This window comes from Haliaeetus albicilla, chromosome 13 (assembly GCF_947461875.1).
Source record: "Haliaeetus albicilla chromosome 13, bHalAlb1.1, whole genome shotgun sequence".
NCBI classification, from domain to species: domain Eukaryota; kingdom Metazoa; phylum Chordata; class Aves; order Accipitriformes; family Accipitridae; genus Haliaeetus; species Haliaeetus albicilla.
The window spans coordinates 6,124,059-6,149,399 of record NC_091495.1 but is presented as its reverse complement, the minus strand read 5'-3'; the positions used below and the strand labels follow the sequence as shown (position 1 = coordinate 6,149,399).

Genomic DNA, 25,341 nt, shown 5'->3' with positions numbered 1-25,341 from the left:
TATGTTAGGGGAGAAGGGCTTACTGAGCCCTGGAAATAAATCAGAGGAGGACAGAGGATGAAGATCACAAATGATAAATTAGCAAGTGACAGAAAACAACTGCAGGAAATAATAAAACCAGGAGGAGTGTGTGGGAAATGCATAGGAGAGGTTGTTTACAACATGTGCATTGGACTTTCCAGCATTTGACATCTTATCTCAAATTCATTCCATATGTTACTTTATGCATGGATTCCTTTTTTTATGGGGTTTGTTCCATAGTTTTCTGCTAACATGAATGACTCACATCTGCTCCAATACTTACTTTATTCTCTAATGTCTTCTGCAAGGGATTGCTCAGCTCGTGCAATGCTTGTCAGTGGCAGGATTGGAAGAGCAGCCAGTCAGGCAGGTGAGCAGGGACAGCTGGGTGAGGCAGCTCTTTTCTGGAGTTTTTTTTTTCTGGTTTGGGTTGTTTTGGTTTTTTTTTTCTTCCCTTAGCAATGTCTGTAATTCGCACTTTGGCTGCCCTGTGCGGCCAGGCTTGCCGTGCCGGAGCCGTGTGTGGAGCCAGCAGGGAGCACCCCACGGGACAGGGATGATGGCTGAGGGCCGGCACCGAACTGCTGCCGGCATACTAACAGCTGATGATTATGATTTTATTTTTTAAGTGCTCTTGACAGCTCCGGAGACTCACATCTTCTCTTCTAAATCCAGTAATTAAATTCCACCTACCTGAATTCCCCCTGCTGTTTCAATTGGATAAATTAATCTTCCCGTCTTGTCTGAGCCTTCTCTGTGTGTTGCTGAACCGTGGCCTCCCCTCGCCCCGCAGCCGGACCGGGACCGGGACCGGGACCGGCCCGGGCCAACTTCGCCGCGGCTCTGCCCGGCCCCGCGCATCCTTCGGGGGCGCTGGGCAGCGGCCTGGACCCACTCGCGGTGCGTGGGAGGGGAGAGAGATGGGCGTCCCCGCTTACCCCCCCGCCCCATCGAACCCTGTGCTGTGCTCGGTGTCTCCGTCCCCGCCGGTGCGGTGCTGTGCGGTGCCCGGCGGAGCGAGCAGGGCAGCGGCGCGGCCCCGCACCTCCCCCGGGGTACCGGGCTGCGCCCAGCACCTTCCCTCGGCGACCGACTCCGGTACCGGCTCCAGCCCCCCCTCCTCCCTGCCCGGCGCCTCCTCCTCCTCCTCCTCCTCCTCCTCCTCTTCCTCCTCCTCCTCCTCCTCCTCCCCTCCCCTGCAGAGCATGCACAGCCCGGGACTCGCATCGCCGGCTCCGAGGCGGGCGGGCGAGACCCTCCTCCCCGCTTAGCCCCGCTCCCGCTGCCCCCTGAGGCGCCCACCCCCCTCCCCTCTCCTCCCCCCTCCTCCCCCCGGCCCTTCATCCCCCACCGCCCCCCGGACACTTTTTCCCCCCTCCCCTCCCGAGGATGAGGCGGCCGACGCGGCGGCTGGCGCTGTCTCTGCTGGGGGTGCTCTGGCTCGCCGCCCTCCTCCTCTTCTTCTTCGGGGCGAGGAGGAAGTTGGAGGCGGCGGGAGCCGAGGGGCACACGCCGGAGGTAAGGAAGGGTCGGCGGGGACGGGGACGGGGGCGAGACGGAGCCGGCGGGTTAAGGGCGCGCAGCCCGGGGAAGAACTTGCCGGCGGTTTGCGGCCCCCCCCCCATGGCGCTCCCCTTTAAAGTTTTGCACCGGCTCTGTGGCCCTGGCAGGGGGTCGGGCCCTTTCCTTACCCCCGCCTCGGGCGACGGACGATCCCAGCCGGCCCCTCCGCCCCGCGGTTCACCGGGGGCCGCGGCCGTTGGGGGTCCCCGAGCCGCGGGGGCGGGGGTGGGAGTGTGGCGGCCCTTCTGCCCCGCCAACAACTTCGAGCATCCTTCGGGCCTTGGGTTCCTGGGGAGCGGGGGGACCCCAAGAAGGCGAGGCGGCGTGGTTTGTGTCACGCGTGGGGGACGGGCGAGACCTGGCCCGGGTGAAGGGGTCACGCAGCGTTTCCGAGCTCTTTCCTAAACGAGAAGGGCTCCATCTTCTCCCTCATCCGAAGCGAGAGGGGAGTAGATGGGAGAGCGTTTAGGTGGTCCACGGTTGGGGCACGTCGGCTGGCAGAGCTGCAGGTGCGTCGGCCGGGTTAAACCTCTGGGGCTTTTTTTAATTACGGGTTTTTGTTTGAAGGCAGGGCGTGGGTAGGAGCGTTGCCCTGTAACTCTCAGCCTGGGTGGGAGAAGGGCGCAGTCGCGTGTTTCTGTGGCATGTTTTGAGTCCCCGGCGTGCACCGGAGTGACGGCACAGGCGAGATGCGAAGAGCATCCCACTCGACACAGGGAGCGAAACAGAGGAGTTTCACTGCCCAAACGGTGTGAAAAGCAGGGGAGCGGCAGTCAGCGTCGTTTGAGCAAGGTCCCACGTCCTCTCCTCTCTCACGGCTGAGCTTAGCTGAGGGTTAACTTTCCAAGGGAGGCGGATTAGATGCTGCTCTTAGTTAGTGTTGTAAATCTTGAATAAATTAATCGGGGTTAGAGCCCAGGTCCTGAAAATCTGCTGAGATTAAGGGTTATTGCAGCAGAGGAAGGCTGCGAGCCCTCAGCCCCTTTTTTGCACCGATGACACGCAACTGAGTGTTTGGCCTGTGGCATACGGCAACTATACGTGTTGGCCAGGTCTTTGGAGAGTCTCATATATGCGTCACCTCTGCAACTGAATTAATGGCTTGATTGGGGAAAAAAAAAAAAAGTCAGAACTCATAAAGCTTACTTTGATTTTTTTCGTCCTGAGGAATTATTGGTTTTCCATGTTTTTTAAATAAAAATGATTGAGGAGGTTTTCTCAGGCTTTCAGAAATCTTTCAATCCTAGCAGAGGGGAATGAATCTATGCAATTTCAGGCCCCAAAATAAATAATTATATATAGATTTATTTATTTATTTAAGCGGGGGAAGGCAATAAGTCACTGAAAACAGAGTTAGAAGACAAGCCCTTTCTTAACCATAACTATGCTTTGGTGTCAGTAGGTTTCTGTCGGCACTGCGTTCTTAAAAATTGCAAAATAAGACCTCCTCTGTTTGATGTGAGCTCCTGTATTCTCCTTGAAATGAACCTTGCTTCTCGCTTAGCAGCAGCTGCAGCTGAATTGCTGCCGTTTTGTAGCCCATTTGGCTCTCTGCTCCTGTTCAAGGCTCCCCCCACCCTGAGGTGCAGGTTGCTGATGCTGTTAGGGGCCAGGCTGGGCTCCTACAGCTGGCGAAGCAAACTTCTCCCATCATGCAGGATCAGGCCCTGAGTTTCGAAGCTGCAACTGCCAAGTTGCCATAACTCCAGCAATTTGACTGCTAAAATTGCCTCTCCTTCATTTCCTCTGAATTTTCCATCAAAACAGTTGCATCCCCTTGAGATCCATACAGTGCTGATTTTTTTAAATTTTTTTTTTTAATGCATTACATTTTTTGGCTTTGGAAACCGCTTTTGAGCAGTATGAATTATAAGCTGGTTGTGAGCGCGGGGACATGGTGTCACTTCAGTTAACCTCTCTGAATGGCTGCAGAGCTGACTTGGGTACCAGAGGCAGGGATGCTGTGGTCCAGAGAGGAGCCTGGCGGTGTGTCCCGTTCCCAGCCAGCGGGACTGGCTGCCGATGATGGAAACTTGAGCAGAGTTGTCCTCCCACATTCCTCAAGAAACGAATGGAGGTAGCAGGTTGCTAATGGCAGTGCAAACTTTGCAACGCAGCTATGGTGGAAAAAAATGGAGCAAATCCGTATCAACTTTCCTGGCAGCGTTTTCTGATGTGGGCTTTTTTTTATCCCCCCTCTCCCTTCTGCCTTCTCTCTCAATCAAGCTTTATTTCTGTGGCCATATGCACACCATATATCATGCCTCATGTGGATTTAACCTTTAGACCCTTCTAGTCAGGCTCCAGCTGGTAATGCCTCCTCCTGCCCGTGCCAGTTTCCCAGCAGGGCTCTCGGCACGTGTCCGGTGCCGGAATGCCATGGTGTCTGAGCTTGCCGGCAGGCTGTGGCGTGTTGGTGGTTTGCCCAGGGCCAGTGGCAGAGCTGCTGCTCGCGGAGCTGCCACCCTCGGCTGCATGGAGGGCTTGCCCATCCGTCGCTGTTATTTTGGTCTGCACCCCCCCACCACCTCCCTTTACCCCTAATCTTGTGCCGGATCCAGCACTCATCTTCCCGAAGGAAGACTTGGGATGTTTTTCCTATAGCCAGAGAGCTATATGTTGGGGTCGGCAAGGTATCTAAGGAGCAGGCCCTCGGGGTGAGGGGTCCGCTGTGGTCTTTGGGTCCTGCCTACCCTCGAAACACACTGCTGGCTTGGCCTCTCGTGGCCCCAGTGGGACGGGTGTTCAGGGCAGGTCCGACGGCGGTAGCTGATCTTTCCTGAGCTGCTCATGCACAAAGAGGTAGGCACAGTCATCTGTTTTAACTAACTTGGCTTCACCTCCTCTTCCCCCCCCCCCCCCCAATCCTGTCTCCGTGCATCTCTCACCGCTGCCCAGTGGCAGGCAGGCTCAGAGGGCCCCCCTTCTTCTTGCCAGCCCTTGCTCCCCTCAATCCCTGCTGCCTCCTTTCCCTCCTCCTCCTCCCTGCCGCTTGCAGCCGCTGGCGGTACATGCTGGGGCGGCCAAAGCAGGCTGAGGCTGGATTTTTAGGGTGTGGGACTCCCTCCTGGCTGTGGGGTGTAGTAACCTTGCAGGGCTGGTAGAGTATGGAAGAAAATAACTTGCTCCATTTAGGACCGTGAAGCTGTTCCCGGGACAACTTCCCCAGTCCCTCCGGTGCTGTTATTACTGCTGTCACTTGGGCTTTTTTTCTCTCTTTCAAAGGGCAGGTCAATTCCTATTAGTGCAGTAAGGGAAACTTGCCCTTGCCCTTTCCCTGCCCTTTATAAAGTCCTGTAAATTGGCTGAGGAGCCGTAGCGGTGTGCCTGCCTCTGCCAGGGTGCGTCGCCCGCATGGCCCGGCCGGGTGTCTGGTTAGCTGCCGTGGGCTCAGCCTGGAGGAGAGCCGAGTCTGATGGATGAAGGTGTAAGGACATGGGGCTGGTCGGGGTTACGGATGAGCTGGGACTCGTCGATGCCTCCTGCCCTCCCTGCCTTTTGGCAGAGGGTTTCAAAATACTTTGCGAGCATTAATTAGTTCCAGCTTGTCTCCCTGCCCCGGCAGTTTTCCAGCAGGATAGACCAGGACCTGGAGAGGTTAACTGAACTTTGTATCCTTCTGGCTCTCGTTGACTCCAGAGGAATTGGAATTGCTCAGCCCTCTTGGAAAATCAGGCTGCCGGTGACCCACCTGAAGTCACACAGGGAAGCGGTGCCGGGGCTTGGCATGGGATCCGGGGATCCGGGCTTGTGGCCGGGCGGTAGTGCAGGTCCATCTCCCCTGCCTCCCTCTGATCCGGCCCTTCGCTTTGGGAAGGGAGGGGGAACGTATAAATTAATAACTTAATTACATTAAGAAATAATGAGAGGAACTGATACGCGGGATTAATTACAAGCAAATTCCCAAATCGATTTGTGAGGAGTACGTGTAGTTGGCTCCGCAGTGATGTTTTGCTAGCGTGCCGGTGCCCGTGCCAGCCTGCAGCCGTGTGGCCCTGGGGGATGCTAATGAGGGAGCAGGAGAGGAGTAGGTGACAGCCCCTTGGTCATCTCATCTTCTCCACCTGGTGAATCCATATCAGACCAAAGTGGGAAGCTGGCTGTATAGCAGAGCCCTGCAGCAGTGAGGGGCTGGCGGGGGGTCTGGGCTCCGGTGCTCGGGGCCAGCAGTGTGTGCAGGAGGGGCACAAAGAGGTTTTTTGTTGGGTTTGGGGTTTTTATTTCACTTCGTTCCCTCCTGCATGCTGCCTTGCTCCCTCTGATGAATGGCTGAAGCACAGCTGACAGCCTCTGGAGGGAATGCGGGTCCGTCAGGGGCTGGATCACAGGAGAAAAGCTACTGAGGAAAAGTTCCTTTAAGTGAGCTGATACACTTGACTTGTACTAGTGTTTGCAATGCAACAGCTCCTTTCCAAGTGTGTGCAAATGCAGCTGGGGGATGGCTCCTGGGAGATAACGAAAGGCTCAGCACCCTTTCTGCCTGCTCCAAGTGCTCTGGTGTGCCCAGCATCCTGCAGGATCGGACCTCGATGTGAAGGGACGCTTGCCAGCTTTGCGCTTGTGTGCCTCGCACCAGCCTGCGCTTCCTTCTGCATCATCGCCATCTAGAAAGCCTCAGCACCTGGAGCTCAGCTGACAGTCTCCAGATATTAAATTCCTGTCAGTTTTATAGCAGCAGAGCCACTTAACAGATTAAAATAACTGTGTATCCTGCAAAAATTCAGATCTTAACAATTATGGGATTGAAGTGGCAAAGCTGTCGGGAACAAAAAGGCAGAGCGTTTGATACCGGGGAAGCTGGTGTTGGCTGGGGGCATGGGTAGGTCCAGGATGGGAGAGAAGAGGAAACTTCTGTCATGCTTTGCTGGTGAAATCCCACCCTGAAATCTCTAGGAGCAAACGCAGGCTTTCTAGCATGTCCAGACCTTTGCTGGTGCGGGAGGTGGGGTGGAATCCCATTGCTCTCTACTGCTGGTGTATTTAGTGATGGATGTGGAAGTACAAAACAGAAAACCATGCCCAAGCTGTCCTCATCTGTGGGACCAGATGGGACAGGTCCGGTGCATCAACGGGTGCCGTTTCTCAAGCGCTTGCCTTCCTTCTGGTGGGCTTGGGAAAGAGATTTTCCCAGCACGGCCACCTCCTTGTTCAAATACCTGCATCCTCATGGAGCAGGAGCGAGGCAAGAAGTCCTGCCGAAGTCAGCACCCAGTCACCTCGGCTACTAAACCAGCTGCAGACAAATGGTGAGCAGCCTGTCTTGTATGTCTCGTTTAATTAATCTACCCACTGCACATCAAGGTGCTCTCTGAGATACCTGTGAAACAATAAGCTGTCAATGAAAACCCTGTTAATTTTTCATTGGTAATTGCAACGAATGAATTTTACCCCCATTACATTCTGGTAGAGCTCTGTGTTGCGGCTGTGACTGATGGGGGCATAAATATTGATTGAACAAGACCTGTTTGCTTTGCAAAACAGTGAGCATCAGGATGTCCAGGTGCCTTTCCTAGCTTGGTGCTTTAAAAAAAATGTATATCAGGGAAGGAGGGAGAAGATGCAAGGATTCTGCTTCTTTGCTGGTAAGATACTAAATAAATTTCTATGCAGCTGGTATGTGTCTTGTTGACAAGAGGTGTTGAGCACCAGAAAAAGAAAAATACTTTATATTCTGCTCTGGAAGGATAGAAAGAGCTGGAAAAGTCCTGCCGCTGTGCTCTGAAGGGGTGTCGGAGGTGGTGATGCTCCCAGGGTGAGCTGCGCTCAGGAGTTTCACGGTCTGTCTTTTAATCTGCTTCTCCTGGCAAGGTCCCTGCGGAGCACCACATGTTGCCAGCGGGATCGCTCTGGGTGCAGCGTCCCTCGCCGGCTGGCATGGCAGTGTGGCATGGCATCCCCTTGGTAGGTGACAGGGAAGGGTCCAAGCCTTTGTCCCTGCAGCTGGGTTTTTAGGAGGGCTCAGCTCTGGCTCATTTGTGGCCCTGAGCCTTTAGTGACCCTTAGGAGTGGGCTTGACAAAAGAAAGTCCTGCTTTTGAACAGGGAGGTCTCTGAAATCAGTTCTGTGTCTGGATGCCGAGGCATCCTAGACACAGCACAGATATTGTGAAGTGTCTCCACGCTTGAGAGAGATGCTGACTATCAGGGGAGATATTTTTTCCTATTTATTCTTTCACCACCTCAGATATGTCCTGGTTTTGGCTGGGGTAGAGTTAATTTTCTTTCTAGTAGCTGGTATAGTGTTAAGTTTTGGGTTCAGTATGAGAAGAATGTTGATAACACACTGATGTTTTCAGTTGTTGCTAAGAAGTGTTTAGACCAAGTCAAGGATTTTTCAGCTTCTCACGCCCAGCCAGCGAGAAGGCTGGAGGGGCACAAGAAGTTGGCACAGGACACAGCCAGGACAGCTGACCCAAAGTGGCAAAGGGGTATTCCATACCATGTGGCATCATGCCCAGTATATAAACTGGAGGGAGTTGGGCTAAGGGGGGATCGCTGCTTGGGGACTAACTGGGCATCGGTCGGCGAGTGGTGAGCAATTGCATTGTGCATCGCTTGTTTTGTATGTTCCAATCCTTTTATTAGTATTGCCATTTTATTATTGTTGTTATTACCATCATTAGTTTCTTCCTTTCTGTTCTGTTAAACTGTTCTTACCTTAACCCATGAGTTTTACCTTTTTTCCTCCTGATTCTCTCCCCCATCCCACCGGGTGGGGGGGAAGTGAGTGAGCAGCTGCGTGGGTTAAACCACGACAGATACGTAGAGAGGTGGATTATTTACTCAAAACCCCAGGCTGTTTTCTCCTTCTCGCTCTTCCCGTCCACGATAAGAGAACATCATCCTGATTGATTTTGATGTGCTCATGGCCCAGGGCCTGTCTTGGCTGGGTTTGCTTCCTCTTGCTCTGCCGAGACGTCTCTTGAGCCTGGCTCTGCAGCGGGATGCCTGCCTCCCCACGGGCAGGGGGACTTGGCACACGGGATGGCTGCAGGGTAAGGGCTATAAACGGGAATAACGTGCCTGGGGAAGGCAGGTCTGCAGAGCATTTTATGGTACGGGGACTAGAGTTTTTCCATCCCTCCCGAAGCTGAAAGGTTGCTTTTAGGCATAGAGCAGAGCACGCAGGGCACTCTCTGCTGAGCTGCTGTGGTTTAGCAGGCGCGAGCTGGGCGAACGCAGGCGCTGGAAGGGCAGCGCTGGGAGAGGCAGCCTTGCAAACAGCACCGTCTTATAAGCCCCTGTAAGTGCAGGTGCGGCATTTTTGTCCCAGGCTAGCAAATCCCCGGGTAGCTGAATACGGGGTTTGAGCAGAGGTGGTGCGAGCAGAGTGTCCTTCTTGGATCTGTGTCCGGTGCGCGCAGCCCACGGGGTGCCAGATTGGTACTTGTGGGTGCTCTAGTCTCTTTGCCCGTGGAGAAATCAAGCTTGGGAGAAGCCATGGAAATGCAAAAGCAACCTACTGCTGCTGGGAGAGAGAAACACAGTTACAGCCGTTCCCCTTCTGTGAGGGCAGCCCAGCATTTGGTGCAATAAAACCAATTACGGGGAATGTATCTGCAGAGAAAGCAAAAGCAGGATCTGTTTAACAAAGATGTTTGCGTGAAGGGGTAATTACGTGTAGCCTAACGACAAAGGGTGCAGTGGATTGACTATTAATTGGAGTAGCGTGAGCGGGAGATTGCTGGCGTTAGCTCTGTGTTTCTTGCTGGCTTCCTCCTGTTTAAAGAAGGAAGGGGTGAGGAGGAGCAGATGATGGGGGGGGGTTGCTCTCAATCCACTTTCTCGTGCAATGAAAAAGCCATTTTCCCCCCTTTCTCTCACAGCGAAATGTTCAGATTTTGCCAGCAACACTTAGCACAGTTGCTTACTAAGCTGCAATTAAATTGATTTCCCACCCTCTTTCCCCTTTTTGGTTCCAGAATCTCAGCAGAAGTCAACGTTAGGGAAAGAGTGAGCTGAGGAGGAGATCTTGGGCCCCATCTTCTGCTTGTCTAAATTGGTATTGCTCCACTCTTCCTATGTATTTCCACAGGAGCTAGGGAAGGTGGGCTGCCTAGATAGAGGTTTTCCAGTATAGCTGTTGCTCTGGTGGGGAGGGCACCCTTAGGTCGGGCTGGATCGGTCTATAGGGTACCTGGGGAGCTGTGGGGTGGGTGTTGGATGTCCTGGGGGGCCTGGGGCTCTGGGTGCCCGTGGCACAGGGGTGCTGGGAGGAGGAGGATGATTTCTCATCGTTAAGGTGTGCTTTTGGAAAATGATCAGTGGTGACAGGTTCAGCAAGAGTTCACCGCTTTGTTTGTGGAGGCGGCATTAGTAGTACTAATAGTTTGCCTCAATCCCGCTGTTTGGAAGCTCCTTATGAGCCTTAATTAACCCTTACCGCAGCCCCGAGGGAGCGAGCGAGGCGCAGCCGTCCTTCGCGTGTCACAGAAGCGTTTGGGGAAGGGACAACGTGCCGGTTTCACTTCTCCGTGGCGGGGGACACGCTGGGTTGGGGACCGTCCCCAGCCAGAAGGGATGCAGAGGCATCGGTGGTGGCACCCGTGGGGCTGGGGGGAACCTTGTGTCCCTCACCAAACCCTGCCCTGCCGCACGTAGGCAGAAATTAGTGATGATTTACCGCAAAACAGCTCAAGCTCCGGCTTTGTGATATTATTTGGAGGAGCAAGTGAGCTAATGATTGCATCTCGTCTCAGGAAGGGCCGCGGGAAGTGCGGTGCTGGAAGAGAAGTGATTCAGAAGCAAAACAGGTTCGTTTTCAGATCAGGCTGAAAGACAAGGGAATGATAGATTATTATTATTCTTTTTTTCTAAATTTTATTTTTTTCCCCACCATCTCAAGTACAACTGAGGGTTTTAATCTTTCCCTCCTTGGTTTTCTACTGGAAACACCAACAATAAACCTGACTGGAAAGTGATACGAGGAGAACAGGATTCATGTCGTGCAAAACCAAACGAGCTCTGAAATCACCTACTATTCTCTAAACATTTTTCACAGAGCCAAGGAAATTGAGATGGATTATTCTTTTTTTTTTTTTTGAAGCCACTGAAGGAATAAGTCCAAAGGATGTAATTTGGCCCAAGCAAGGAGAGCAAGGCTGCTTTGTCTTGGCTTTCTAAGTATCTTTGCCTGCATTTAGACACACACCATTTCCTCCTCAAGGACCACTGTCGGCATCCGCCGGTTACAAACACACCTCATAACACATTATGGAGGCACACAGCTTGCAAATAAGACACAAGTATGTTCAGTGGCGCAGGCCTCGGTTGCAGCCCCCCCCCCCCCGGGCCAGGGGGAGTTTGTGCACATCTTTTCTTTCTTGTGCATTGAATTTTTAGTTGCGTGTCGTTAGGTGAGACAGAGAAAAGCTGGAAAGGAGGAGTTACAGGTGCGAGCAGGCTCGTTTTCAATGGCTTGGGTCAGTTCCTTTTATTAAACATTGATTTTTTTTTTTTTAGTTTTTTTTTTTTTTTTTAAAAGAGGTTTTTTTTCCTCTGAGTCAGGGTAATCTACCCAATGGGTTGATTTGGGGTCCTTCAGAATGGACTAATATCCTCTAGTATCCTTTGGGACCTGTCTCGGGGGATGTTTGGCATGCAGCCTCTTTGCACTTTGACCTCACCAAGCTGAAATGCGAAACTCAGGATCTGGTTGGGGAAGGCGGGTGGTTTTTCCAGCGGGGTGGGCAGTGGGAAGATGCAGGGGGGCTGCTGGGGCTGGTGTCTGGGAGCCGAGCTGGGAGGGAAGCTGTCGTGTCGCACGGTCCTGCCTTTTGGCAAGAGCGGAGCTGGATGGGGAGGGAGCGGTGAAGAGCCGTGGCTTTTATAATGCCCGCTGCATTTTCCTGGTGCCGTAATATGGTGTAATTTGGAGAGAAAGAGACTCAAACGTGCATTAAACAGCCATCTGCTCCTGCGACTGGGATCGAAATGGATGAATAGCCATATAACGCTCAGAGTTAAACTGTGTACAGCGTGTAGGCTGCGTATGGTGTGCTCCATGTGGTATTGTGAAACGCTTTGTGAAGAGCCCTCCCATCCTGCCCTCCCATCCCGCAGGAAAATCTCTGGTTTAGGTCTCTTAAGAAAAGAAAGCACCACCCACCGTGCAGCCCTTGGGGATGGGTGCTCAGCCCAGCGGTGCCCCAGCGGTGCCGTCTGCTGGCCGTGGCGCAGGAGGAGCAGAGTTTGGGGTGGAGATGACACGTGTTGCGTGGGGCCGGCCAGGACCAGCTCTCCCTGCCCAGCTGCCGTGGCACGGAGCGAGGGAGGGATGGACAGACAGCTTGCCATGGCGGAGGGATGGACAGACAGCTTGCCATGGCGGAGGGATGGACAGACAGCTTGCTATGGCGGAGGGATGGCACCTGTCTCGGGAAGCTGTTAGCAGCGATTCTGCTGTGGGCTTGAAATTCTGGGAAATGGGAAGGAAAATCAATTTGCCTTTTTTTCTTAAGTTTTGACCTTTTTTTACCATATAATTAAGTACCCACAAAAATACTGTTCTGGGTGTTTGAAGACCCGGACTGAGGTTTTAAAGCGGAGCGTGCTGCCGTACCCATTACCGCTTTAATTTAGCTCCTATTAAGTGGATGTGGTTTGAATCCTGCCCGATGCAATGATGTACAAGAGTACCCGCACAGCATGCTGGATGGCCTCTGCTCCCTCTTCAAGAAACTTTTTTGTTTTATTCCTTACTGCTTCTTGCTGACCCCAAGCTCACAGATGGAGGACAACGTTATGCACTTCCATGCAGACTTCTCTGTCATGCTCGATGCTCTAGCAGCCAAGGGCTTCACGAGCAGTAATAATTGTATTTGCACAGCTTCTGGATAAATAAGGATGTAAGTCCGCCTTGCAGAGGTGATAAGTGAAGGATTTGGTCAGCGCTAGAAATGGTGAGAAGACAAAGTCTACGAATAGTCTGAAATCTGCTGAGACTTCAGCTGCAGTCCTAGGAAGCGTCAGGTATTTGTGCAAAATTAGGCTTTGCAAAGGCTTATCACTTTGCCTGGTTTGGTGGCATTCTCGGGGGGGGGAGGGAGAAGTGAAATACCTGAGCCCATCAGAGAGGCTGTCATCTGCCTGATTTGAAGTCCCAGCCCCAGAGCTTGGAGAAGGAAGGACATCTCAAAACATAGGGCACCAGGATTTTGTAACAGGATCAAACCAACTTTTTCCTTCCCTGGTTTTGTTATTTGAAAGAGAGTCTGGTTCTCCATGCCCAAACCTCGATCGCCCTGCAGTAGAAAACTAGCCAGGACATTTTTGAATGAAATAGCTGAAATCTGAAATTAGACTTGCAAGTGGCAAGAAAAGACAATCGGATGATGAGAAGAGTGGTACGCTCATGGTTCCCACTGCTGCTGGTGATGTGGCCTCTGTTCCTGCGCACAGTTACGGATGTATCTCCTCAAAAGGGACCTCCTGTGTGCATGCACGCACTCAAGAAACATGAAATTTCCAAAATCAAATGTAAAATACAAACACAATCTGCCTTGCAAGGTGAGAGCAAGCTCTGGCAGGCATCCGAATGCTGGGGAAAGTCGTTCAGATGTTGTTCTTCGCCTGAGGCACCGTGAGGCTCGGGGAGGTGAGGACACCTTTGCCTTCTGGAGGCAATGTCAGTGAAGGAAAGTCAGCTCCAATTTGGCCTTATGAGCAGAAGCTCCACTAGCGCGTGTGAGGCAGGAGGAAAACGCGTCGGCACTCGAGGGCACCGGCTGGTGGGAGGTGAAGTGCGGTCAACCTTCCCCAACGGGCACGAGCGGCGTTCTGCGAAACAGGATTTCTTTGCTCTTGGTGCTTTATTGCATCCTTTGGGGATCGGGTCCCGCTGCCAGCATTGTGGCCAAATCCTGACACTGGATGCGTCCCAGAAGCGAAGAACATCTCTGCTATTTAACCAAACCCTTGTACATCTGCTATTTAACCTGAGCGATGTACTTAGACCGCAGTTGTCGAACTGGGGCGGGAATTGGTATAAAGGCACTTGCTGTAGGTGGAGCGGCACGAGCAGGTCCAGCCCCGGGGTTTGCCTGTGCAATAGCTGGAAATGAGCACATTACATAAAGTGTAGTTTGCACCTTTTAATCTCGGTGATACCTGCATGCGGGCACCCCTATTTGGGATAAAAGCTTATTCTGCTTCAATTAATTTTATATCAATGTAAGCTGAATAATTAAAGGTGTGAATGAAAGGCCAGGTAGTTATTTCCCTTCCCTCTGGTGCACGAGCTGCGCTGAGAAAGCCAGAGAGGTGGGAGCACCCGGCAATGCGGGTGTTAGTCCAGCCAAAACCTGCCTGTACCCTCTCACAGCCAAACAATTCTGAGTTTCTATAGGTAAATATCAACTGGGATCAATAATTTTTGATGCAGATCTCCTGGTATTAACACCAGTTTGGGCATTAGCACCAGCTGTGCATATGGCCTTGGGCAAGCCGGCATCTTTCTTTCTGAATGTAGGCTTGGGTCTCAAGATGTTCTCTCTGTCTTCAGGCAGAACTAGCAGCCATTACTGTATCCAAAAGGTAAAGCAGGTGAATTTCCACTTTTTTTCCTTATTTCCGGACACTGTGTTTCAAGTCCATAGGCTAGGGCTGGCTGTATTTTGTAGGCGTTTCATTACAATAGGCTGCAATAGGTAACTGGCCATTTCTGCATCAAAATCACAGGGAACTTTTCAGAATTATATTAATCCAATAAAAGAGTAAAAACCTTTGAAGTGTAAAAGTTGGGGATCTTTTTCCTTTGAGAATGGACTAACGCTTGACCTGAAGAGTATGATACATCTCTAGTTCTAAGGTGCAGCTAAACTCAGGCCATGCTCAGGATTTCTTTTTCTCCCCCAGTAATCCTTTCCCAGTGCATCAAACACAGTTACAGGAGATTAATTTGCTGAAGGTCTTAATGTTTGCTGCGTGTTACAGGGACCCAAATTCCCCACGGGGCCGGCTTTGACTGAAGGAGGCTTTAAAGCCACCCAGTTCATCCCAGCACGTGCTTAAGGGCTTTTGCCACATGGTTCGGTTTTGAGAGAACATACTGGGAAGCCAACACTCGCTTTTCTGTAAGTGGGGCTGATTTCGGATGCTGTAAGGAGCATGGTAAAGTTTGATAACCCAGCAGCGTGGTTAGTGCCTTCCCTCGTGCTGCCTGCCTGTGCTCTTGCAAGGAGCCACAGCATGATTACAAGGGCTGTTAAATGCCCTTAATATTCATGCTGTTAGAGAGAGCATTACTCCTGCAGGCTCTGCTGTCTGCTGCTGTTTGCAATAGCATCGCACTGATGATTAAATCACCGATGCCGCATTGAATAGCCTCTGAAGCCCCTCCAGCCAGGAGATTCAAAGGCAGAATTAAATCCCTCCCATTTGCCCACCTCCTTTTTTCTCTGTCTCTTAAGTAACAACATTTTTTTTTTTTTTTTTTTTTTTAAGAAAAAAAACCACTCCACCCACAGAGGGAACGGTTCAGAGCCGTGAGATGAGATGGGAAACGAGCCCTTTGCAGAGAGGTTAAGAGAACAGGGCATGGGTGCAGCGAGGGAAAGGAGCCGGGGGGGTCGGAGGGGCACAGGGGTGATGCAGCACTGCTCTACACACTGCTGCTTCTCATACTCTTTTCAAATGCGGTTGGGAAAAGCAGTGTGCTGAGTAAGATATATATATATATTTATGTATATATATACTGATATATACTTGGTAGTGCAGCAAATGGGAGGGTGGCAGGGAGTGCTACGGCGGTGGCGTGGGGAGGTGTTTGGAGCTGAAGCCAGCAGGTGCTTATTGTGGAAGGGCCCCAATCCATCCTAACTTCTCTGGATGCTGGGGGGAAGCTGCTCCCTCTTGGTTTTTTCTCTTCGGGTTGGTTGGTTTGGGGAGCATCCATTCCCCGCTGCGCCTACACCATCGTCCCAGTTCGCGGGTTTCCTTGGCTGGTGCCGGGATGCAGCCGTTTCCCCGTCAAAGCCTCGTCCCTCGCACGCAGCCTCAGATGCTGCAGAGCGGGCTTCAGCCTGTCTGTTTTTTTAGGGAAAAGAGCCAAAAACGGTTTCTTGGTACCCTGCTTCACTCGTTTGGCTGCTCCCCATCCCTCTCGGTCCCCCAAGACTGTGTCCTCTCTCCCCTGCCTGTATCCCTGCTCAACCGCAGGTAGTGCAGGTGGGTGGCTTGTCTCGGAGGTGTCCCAGTGCTTCCCATTCGGCCCCAAAATGTGCGGTGTCCATCTGGCCATATAAAGACTCAGTTTTAGCTCATGGGGCCAGGGACTTTGAAAGGCCCGTGGGTGTCTGGCAAGAGGGGTGCTGAGCCAAACATCCTTGTCCATGGGGAAACTCTGGGGGCTTTTCCGAGGCCGGTTCCCAGAAGCTCAGCAGTGGCCTCAGCAGCCCTTCTTTTCTGCACTGGTATTGCCGGGGAGAAGGCTGGCACCTCCACAGATGACTCGTTGTTGTGGCTTGCGTTCACGGGGTCTTGGTGAGAAGAGTCCTGACGGGGTGGCCATTAATTAACCTGTCGGTTAATTGCTCCCCCGTCGGTTTCAGTTAGAGAGAGCAGCGTGGCGGGGACGCCTGGCTGGGCGCCGGCAGGAGGCTTTGCTCAGGGTTCGCCAAGGCTCCATTGATTTTTGAGCTTGTCACGCCGTTCATTAGGAGAGGGAGAGCGAACTAGGTGTTTAGCAGAAATGCTCCGAGTTGATCCTGATGGAGCAGGTTTCTCCGCTGCCTGGTTAGGGGAGGGGGAAAAAAATCGTTTTGCCCAAATCTCCTCTGCTCCTAGACCGCTCAGCCTCAAACCTCCCGTCTTCCAGAGGTGCCGGGCAGGGCGTCTGTCCATCTGTCCTGGCATTGCCCCCATCCTTGCAGATTTGCTGCAATGAGAGAGAGTGAAGAAAATTGCGCTGTTGGTGCTCTTGGTTCACGGGATGATTTTCTGCCCTATATCCCTCCTCCTTGTCCCGCCAGGCTCCCATGGCCGGGTCCCTGTTGCATATTGGGCTTGATGCGTCCCTTTTTCACGCAGCTCATGCTGGAGCTGTGCTGATCGAGGCAGTAAATCAACTTGTTGGTGCTGTGGAGATAAATGATGGCTGTAATGTGAACTGAGGGGGAGCAGATAAAAAAAAAGAAATAAAAAAAAAAGAAAAAATTGTGAAGAAAATCATGTACTCAACGACGGATGGGCTATGAAATGAAATATCTACCTCGACCAAGGCCCCTCGGCACAGCAGCACGGTCCTAGCAATGACTCGAGGTGCTGCAATGGGACCTGCTGGGAAGCATGGGGAAGGAAAAGGGGGTTCCCGTGTGTGCAGGGCTGCTCTGGCACCCCACCTTCCCCCCAGCTCCTTGACAGCTGCTAACGGGTGGCGGAGATAAGGATGAAAGCCGGTATCTGCAGCGTGGGCTGAGGCGCGGGACTGAATAGAGGGCACCAAATGGAGCTAAATCATAGGCCAATTTATAGTCTCGCCGTCTACAGCTGCAGGGAAGGTTTGAGCTGAGATACTATTGTTTGAATGTCTCTGCAGCTCTTAAGGTTGCAACCTCTCCATTTGCTGCCTGCCTTAGCTGGGTTTTGTTTCTTTTTTTTTTTTTTTTTTAATTTTAAAGCACTTTCCTGCTGGTAAAAGGCTGACAGCGCTCAAGGCTTAAGTCTTCTACTGATTTCTGCAAGCGGCGGCGCTTTCTGGGTCCCCGGGCTGCCCGGACTGTGTCCCTCAGCCCTGGCCTCCACTTTGGGGATGGAGAAAGGTGTTTAGAGTTGAGTCAGTGGCATCTCCACCGGTGGGTAATTATCCACTCGGAGCTGAACGGAGCCCGGCAGCTCCCCGTGAGCCACAAACCAGATGTTGGGTGGCAGTGATTTAAAGCCCCTGTCATCTGGAGACAAACGGGTGATAATGATTCTCTTTTTATAGATGGGGACTTCAAGGCACAGGAAGATTTAATGTGGGGATGCTTTGTAAAATTAACTACTTAGCTAAGTTTAGCAAAATCTTAGCCAAATTAACTAAAACTGAGCTAAATTTAGCTAAAATCATAGAAGAATTGTCGTTCTTGATGGGGAAAAAAGCAGAAATTGGAGGGGAAAGTGAAGAGTTAGTAACGCTGATGAAGTTGTGACACTGGTCGGTAGTTCAGGAGCGTGCCCCTGCCTGGAGTATGCTGCTGAGTTTTCGGCATCTCACTGGGATGGGACCTGGGTTGGAAGAAATTAAGGTGGATGGAAAGTTATCTGCAGGGAGACAGAGGGATTTCACCAAGGGACCTCACTGCTGATGGGCTTCTGCAGGGTCGAGCACTTGATGGCTAGCAGCAGGAGGATTTGACACCTCCGTGGCTGTCCTCAGCCACAGCTTTTATAAAAGGAGGCAAAAGAGATGGCAAAAAAAAAAAATCTTGTGACTGGAGGCTGTCTCTTGCTGGCAAAAAACTGGGGAAGAGCATCACTCGTAAGGGAGTTGCATCTCGTTTAGCAGTGTGGGGAGGTTTGCATCTTCCTGGCCGGTGGCGGAGGCAAGGTGTCTGGTCAGACGGTTTGGGAATGATTTGTTTTCTGAGGTTGGGTGTGGAGGAAAAACAACGCTGTTGTAGTCCCACGCCCTTGGAAGTGAAATGTAAGGAAGGAGAGACGAAGAAAAGCCTCTGTAGCTGAAGGAGGAGGTGAAAGAGGGTAAGCTGAAATTCAATTCTGTGAGCCTGGCCGTCGACCAGGAGGCTGTGGTGAACTTCTGCCATGTGCCTTGGGATTTGTCATGACTGGGTGCACTTTGGAGCTATTTTTCCTACAGCAGAGCTGTATCCTTCTAGAGATGTTAAGCTGCCAGAGACAAGATGGATCATTGCAGGTGTAAAAAAGGCTTGGATGTATGTTTTTCCTTTTATCCCAGTTTATGTTTGAGATAGTTGTAAGCCCCCTGGAAAATTATTCCTGGTAGAGGATCTGGTGATGTGCTAGTGGCTTTCTGCCTTTTGGCTTTTCCAAGAGGCAGTCCCAGTGGACTAACCGAGGGGTGTCAGTGTTACTGGCCAGCAGAGGTGAAGCTGGTCTGTGGGGTCACCATCTCCTCTTCCTCTGCTGAGGAAAGCTGGGGAGCTGATGTCCCCTGTGGATCAGGAGAGACCAGAGACGTGGTTTTGTGGACCGTGCGTGCCTGACCTGGCTGTTATCTGCCCATCTATCTTCAGCCCTTGGAGTCAGCAGAGTTGTTGCATCTGAGCAGTATGGATGCAATCGGAGTCAGGTGGGCTGATGCTGGGGGAAGCCGTGTGGCAGCATCCCTGCCTGCACCAGTGGGGCTGGGGACCACAAAATGGGACCCAAGGCTAACCCCAGAGCCTGCACTGCTGGGAGGTGAGACGAGGATGCAGAGCTGGTTCGGTGAGCAATGCAGGGGTTAACCCAGCATCCCCACCTCGCTTCTGGGGCAGGTATTATTGCAGTGCTTTCAGGAAAGTGGTCTCAGAAGAAATATCCTTGTGGAGGCAGAAATCTGAATAATCTCTCAGTTTGCAGGCTGCTCTGATAAACTTTTGTTTTCAGAAGCAAGAAACAGGTTGCACAGTTTTTTGTTTCCTCCCAAAAAACCCACCCCCTGCCATTAACACAGTGGGTAGGGCGAGGAAGAAATATTTCTTTTTTTATTCATTTGCTTTCATTAAATATTTTATCAAGAAACATTCACCTTGGCCTACCCAAAAGCCCTGTTTCAGCTCATGAATTTATTTCTTCCCTCTGGAAACCCTCGTCCGACAGGAGTCCCCCACCGGCAGGGCAGACCCCGGCACTGCAGCTTTCGTGGGGTCCCCGGGGACGAGCCCCAGCAGCATTTTGCCACGGGCAGTGTTCTTTTGCAAGTGTGGCAGCCGCTCTCGAAGGGACGGGGATGCTGGTGGATAATGGCACGTCGTTTTGGTTTGATAGCTCCTGTGTTGAGCATGGGGCTTGGAGTCCCATCCTAACCTCGACCTTGGTTTTCCCCCTCCTCCTCTGCAGCTCTTGTGTGCCCATCAGGAACACGGCGCGGTCAGGGCAGCTCTCACAAGCGAGCGTCACTCTTTTAGGTTTGTGGGTAATAACGAGCCGCGGTGTGAAATAGCAGTTTCTTTTATAGCATTCTTCTCTACAAAAGTCCCCTTGAATTTAATGAAGACTTAGAAAGTTGTTCCTGAAATTTTTACGCCAACATATAGATATCCATAAAAGAGCCTTCCATAAATGGAACAGAAAGGAAACCATTCATTTTAGCGTCTGTGCATTTATGGATTGATTTTTACAGAATCCTATTAGTTTCACTGCCAGTAAATGGCACGAGGACTCTATTTCAAACCAGACAATGTCAAGGTATAGAGGTGGACATTAAATACCGCCCTACCTGTTGCTGTTCAGCTATAGTTCCTGTTTGTGTCAGAGCAGAATATAATTGCAGAGACCAGGAGTGCCAAGTCAATCTCATTTCAACTCTTTGATTAATAAAATCATTAGGAACCAGATTAACATAAGAGGTTGGCATTACACTGTCTCAATGGCCCATTAAATAGATCTGATAATTTTTGCACGATGCTTTCTTAAAAGCAAAGAAATAGTCTCCTGTAGCCGTTACTTGGTGCCTACTTTTGAGAAAGCAATGATTCATGAACCTCTTCCTAAATAAACGAGTTACATACAATGGAAAAAACCACCTATAAACCACAGACTGCTACTCCTCCCCATAATGCCCACAGTTTCTGGATTTTTTTCACCTCTTCCCCTTGCCAGGTGGAGGACAGAGCATCCTCTCCCTGCCCAGAGGGCTGCTGCCAGCCCAGCATTACGTGACCGCAGCTGGCACAGCGACCTGTTGCAGCGGCCATTTGCACTTTACCTTCACGCGGTGTTCGAGCAGCTGACAGCCAGATGGTTTCATAAATAGCCACGTCTCCTTGGGCCAAGGATAGCTCACCTTCCAGTGTCATTACCAGTCTCTCTCAGATTATTACGAACGAAAATATGCTATTAATGTGATTTCCATTTTTTTCCCCCTCCCTATTTAAGCTCTCTGCTTTGTGCATCTTGCTGGGTTTTGGCAGCGCAGTGCTTTGATTTTCGCTGATAGGCGGTTTTACTTTTCAATTTCAATTCCAGCTACATTTGGTTTGCAGAGTGTGGGGACTCTGCAATTAAAACCAAAACCGAGCCACACATGATGAAGCAAGGCGGGAAAAGCAACAGGCTAACACTTTCAGTATTACTAAGTTTTCTAAGGGTCGCTCTACAGCCCGGGGAAGAATGGGCAAATTTGGTGCTTCAGATTGAATATGGCTACGCTGGGAGCCGAGGGGATGGTTTAGGGGGCACCCAAACCTGCAGTGGCCGGTGTGCTTTGGGGTGCAGAGTGGTACCCTGATGCTTCACCCCCCCACGGAGGGGACCGACTGATGCCACCCAGCATCACCTCCTCTTCCCTGTGGTCCTCTTGCAGGCACGGTACCTTACGGGTCCCTGTAAAGATGATGCCGGGATAAATACAAAGATGGTGGCCTGATGAAGAATAGGAATATTTCGGATCTGTTTCAGTTGGTTTGCCAAGGAGATTTAATCCTCCTTTCCGTGATGTCCAGCAGGTCTGGTAGAGAAGAGAGGGTGCCCGGGGCTCAAGATGGAAAGGAGCGTGGTACGGCAAGCGGGGGACACTGCTTAGCTGTGGGCATGTCGGCCTCCTGCTTGGGAAAAGCAAATCCATGATGCTTTACCGAACTGTTTAGAAAAGGCAAAATAATATAAAAGTCATATATATATGTGTATATTTTCTTATACATAGGTTTTCTGTAGCTGAGAGGGAAGGGGTTGTTGCCAAGATCAGCAGTGTTGCCTCAGACTCTGCGTGTTATTTAAGGAGCTGATGCTGCTGGTTTTCAGCCTCCTGATCACAGACACAGAAATGTGTCTTAAAGTCATTTCTCCTGTTTCACCTCTGTGGGCTGCCCAGATTGTCCCTGCGTTGAGACCAACCTCATTGCAGCAGAGACTCTGAGGATGTTACTGCAGACAGAGGAAGGGACATTTCTTGGAGGGAGGGTTGGTGGAAGAACGGAGAGGGTTATTAATAAAAGAGCCTGGCTCTGAGCTTATCCTCTCCACGGCTCTTACCCTACTGCTCGCCTCCTTCACCCGCTGCATCTCGCAGGCTGTGGAAGGAGAGAGCCATCGGGGCGGACAGTGATGCCCTGCCAGCACAGCCTTGCTGCAAGTTTTTTTTCCTGCCTCAGTGTTGGGGAATAGTTTCTGGGATTGGAGGAGCACACAGCTCTTCTATTCCTGGGCAGCCTCAGGCTTCCCCGCTGGTCTGAATGAGGAGCCCCTGCTCTGCCTGGGGACCAGTAAAAGCCTTGGTAAGCCAGATCAGCGCCGAGTTCTTAAAGGCGATGACGGCGCTTTGAGCTTGCCCTTTTTGCCATGTGTAATTTAGGAGTGCGGCGGAGGCTGGGAGGCAGGTTTGGGGTGGGTTAGCGCCAGGGCACCCGTAAATTGCAGGGCTTGGCTCCTGGCAAGAATAGAATCTGGCCGTAACATCTTCAGCCTAAATTTCAGACTGTCCCAAGGTCTTTGAGTCTATTTGGAGCTGGGATTTTAAATATTTTTTTGTTTGTTTTTTAAGCTTGAATTGGGCTGTTGAGCCTTAACCAAAGAGCTGTAGTGCAGCACATATACCTGCAGCTCTGGAGAGTCCAGCACTTGGACTAACAGCTTATAGCACATTCCCGGTGTGTTTATATCCCACAGAGAGTTTCTGAGCAACTGCGGGCAAAGCAGTTACTGTCACTGCACTTCAGCTGCTTCGTCAGGATGTGGAGAAGGGATGGAGAGCCCTGGGGGAAGCTGTGCTGTGCCCCGGGGTATGGGGCAGCGGCCGAAGGGAGCTCCCCACACCAGCCCCACTGCTCTGTGCTTCCCGACGAGGGGAATACAGTCCGGGAGCATGGCAAAAGCTTGCTTTGCTGCCTGCCTCACCCACTCTGAGGGTTAAAAGCAGCTTGGTAGCACCCCGTGTAAGGCCATATTGAAAATGATTCTCAAAGCAGGGCTAAAATCCCATTTGTTTTGCCCTTTAATTATTTAATTTATTTTCTATATTTAACACGCTTGCTTTTTGTGAGTCAACTGAATTTTTCTGTGATATTTTTTTCTCAAATATTTATCCATGTTGGCAGAGGGAACATTTTAATATGAGCCTCGCAGAGCTCGCTCTATCTGCCCTAGTGTTTCTTCTGGCTTCTCCCGCTATTGAGCCAGAGCGGTTACTCACTCCACATTTCCCACATGTTTTCCCTGCTGCTTCCAATACAGATAAAATGTTAAATTGAAACAAAAAGAAGAATTTTAATTTTATTCCCTGCGTTCACCACTTTTGTCCTGGAAAGTAAGGGGCCAGTGGGCTTAGCCTGGTGCCAGCAGCAGAGCCCCACTCTGGTAGCGCTGGCTGCCCATTCCCATTTGGCATCACTGGTGCTGGATGGGGGGTAAGGGACAAGCCACAGCTCAGCTGTGGCACTGGAAATAGCAGAGCCCCCACCAAATGCCTTGTGGAGGGGAAGAACATCTTGTCCTGCTGTACCAGGACCCTGGTGCCTTTTAGCAGCCCGGACTCATATTTTAGAATAATGAGGCTTTTGCTGCTTGTCTTTTTGTAGTCACATTTAATTAGCGAGGCAGAGGATAGGACTGTCGAACAGACTCTCCTGGGCTACTTATGCCTTTTTTTTTTTTTTTTCTTATTTTCTTTTTACTGTGCTGCTGGTGAAGGTGAGTGATGCTCTGGGAGTGCAGCCGGCCCCGTAGCAAGCACTGAGGGCTGGAGCGCGGTGGGCAGGTCAGTTGTGTTACTGGTGAACCATGGGTGGTCAAGGAGGGAGGGCAGGCAGGGTGCTGCCGCATGAATCCTTGGTGGATCCTGCCTGCTTTTTGCTCCCTGCTGACTTGGAGAGAGGGCTGTACAACTGGGAATGGTGTGGAGAGGGGAGACACAGGGTGATCTAGGCTTTGGGGTGGCTTCTCTGCGGGAAGTAGGCTTAGCCTAGGGTGGAGGAGGGGGCTTGTGTTGGAGATCTGGAAGATCATTAATGGCAGAGAAAGGGTGGATAGGAAATATCTCCCATCAGTTCCCGGACAAAAGCTGGGGTCATTAAAGGAAGCTGTCAGGGGTAGGTTCAGTGTGGCTGGGTGCAGGGTATTTGTGCAGCCCCCTGCAACAGCATCTTCTGGCTGCTGAAAGCCTGCATGGGTTCAGCAGTGGCTGGACAGATGCATGGGAAAAAGGTCCGTGCAGGTATTAAATGAGAAGATGGGAGTGTGCTGGCATCAGCAGGGTGCTCAGAAGAGGTGTCCCTGTGCTCACTCGCCCATAGTTTTCCCCAGGTCTTTGCTGTCGAGACTGCCATCAGAGATGGAGTATTCAGGCAGATGTGACCCAGCACCGCTGCCTTTCTGAGTAGCCCTTCTGTGCGTGACTGTCACTCTGCTCCCCGGGGGCCAGATTTCTGCTCCATGCCCCCAGCACATACCCAGGGCAGCTCTAGCAGTTCAGTTTGGAGGCTCTTTTCAGGGAAGGGTGTGTAAATGAGCAGGAAAAACATGGTGTGCATGCATATATATGCATATACACTGATATATTTAATTTACCACATCCCTGTAAGGAAACTGGGCTGTGGAAAGCTGGGGCTGGGTGTGGGAACGAGCAGCTCGGCAGGGAGGGAGCTGTGGGAACGCTGGTCCTTTCCACCTGGGGTGTGGAGGGAAGTCTGCTGCGGGGCCGGATGGGGACCGAAACCCTCATGCCTCCCCCTGCTGCTCTGCACCCCTCCTCTGGCTGCTTTACACCGTGCTGGCCCTCAGCCAGGAAATACCAACCCCTGGCCAGGCGCTGCCATGCGTGCCCTGCCTGCACCTTGCCCTGCCTGCACCTCGCCCTGCCTGATGCTGCTTGCTGGGCAGAGAGCCCAGGAGCGAGACTTAAGTTGGCGGAGAGGAGGAAACCTTTTAAAATAACTTTTGTCCTTTAGCATCACTAGATTTTTTTTTTTTTCTTTCTTTCTTTCTTTTTCCCTGCTCCTCCGAATACCGCATTCCTCAGCTCAGCGGTTTTAGAGCCGGGGGGTACAACCAGGCACAACCCCGTTGGCCGTGCCTGGTGAGGACGAGACCCTCTGCCGACACAGGGAGCTGGGCAGACGTTACTGGTGCCCATCCAGGGCAGGGAGGAGGGTGCACCCGTGCCGCCGGGGCTGCCGCGCATCCTCCCCTAAAGCATTAAGCAGTGTTAGAGACAGCTTACCGGGGACCGTAGCACAGCACAGACCATTAGTCTTGCTGAGTACGGCTATGATCGTACTTAGTGCTGCCTTCCTATCTCTCGTTGCTGAACCATAGAGCACTTTGCAATGATTAATTCAGCATGAGACTCTTAAGTGAGCATTATTGCCCCTGTTTTAGAGCAGACATAAAGGTTGCTGGCAGACCAAGAGCAGAAACTCTCTGCCATGCAGATGTTCACCAGCCTAGCTGTTACAAGCCACCGGTACCTCCGCTGGCCTTCTGTTTCAGCACTTTTTGAGGTCCATTTCATTGCCCTTGAAGTTGTTCCTTCCTCTGCAAAAAGCGGGGATGCATTCAGATGCTCAGCTGTACCCGGTAGTTTGGGATTAAATCTCTCCTTGTCTCTGCGTAGGAGAAAGAGTTTTGGCTTGTGTAACCAGTTAGTTCTGGTGCATCTCTC

The 25,341-nt window shown here is 51.6% G+C and overlaps 1 protein-coding gene across 1 annotated transcript in view; it reads left to right on the top strand.

The window, feature by feature from the left end:
* Window positions 1–1,220: 1,220 nt before the first annotated feature.
* The window catches only part of GALNT14 (polypeptide N-acetylgalactosaminyltransferase 14), a 99,427-nt gene continuing 75,306 nt past the window's right edge, over window positions 1,221–25,341 (top strand). The window contains exon 1 of the mRNA XM_069800000.1: window positions 1,221–1,539. Coding sequence (XP_069656101.1) covers window positions 1,411–1,539 — 129 coding nt within the window. The 5' untranslated portion in view covers window positions 1,221–1,410. The remainder of the gene's footprint in view (window positions 1,540–25,341) is intronic.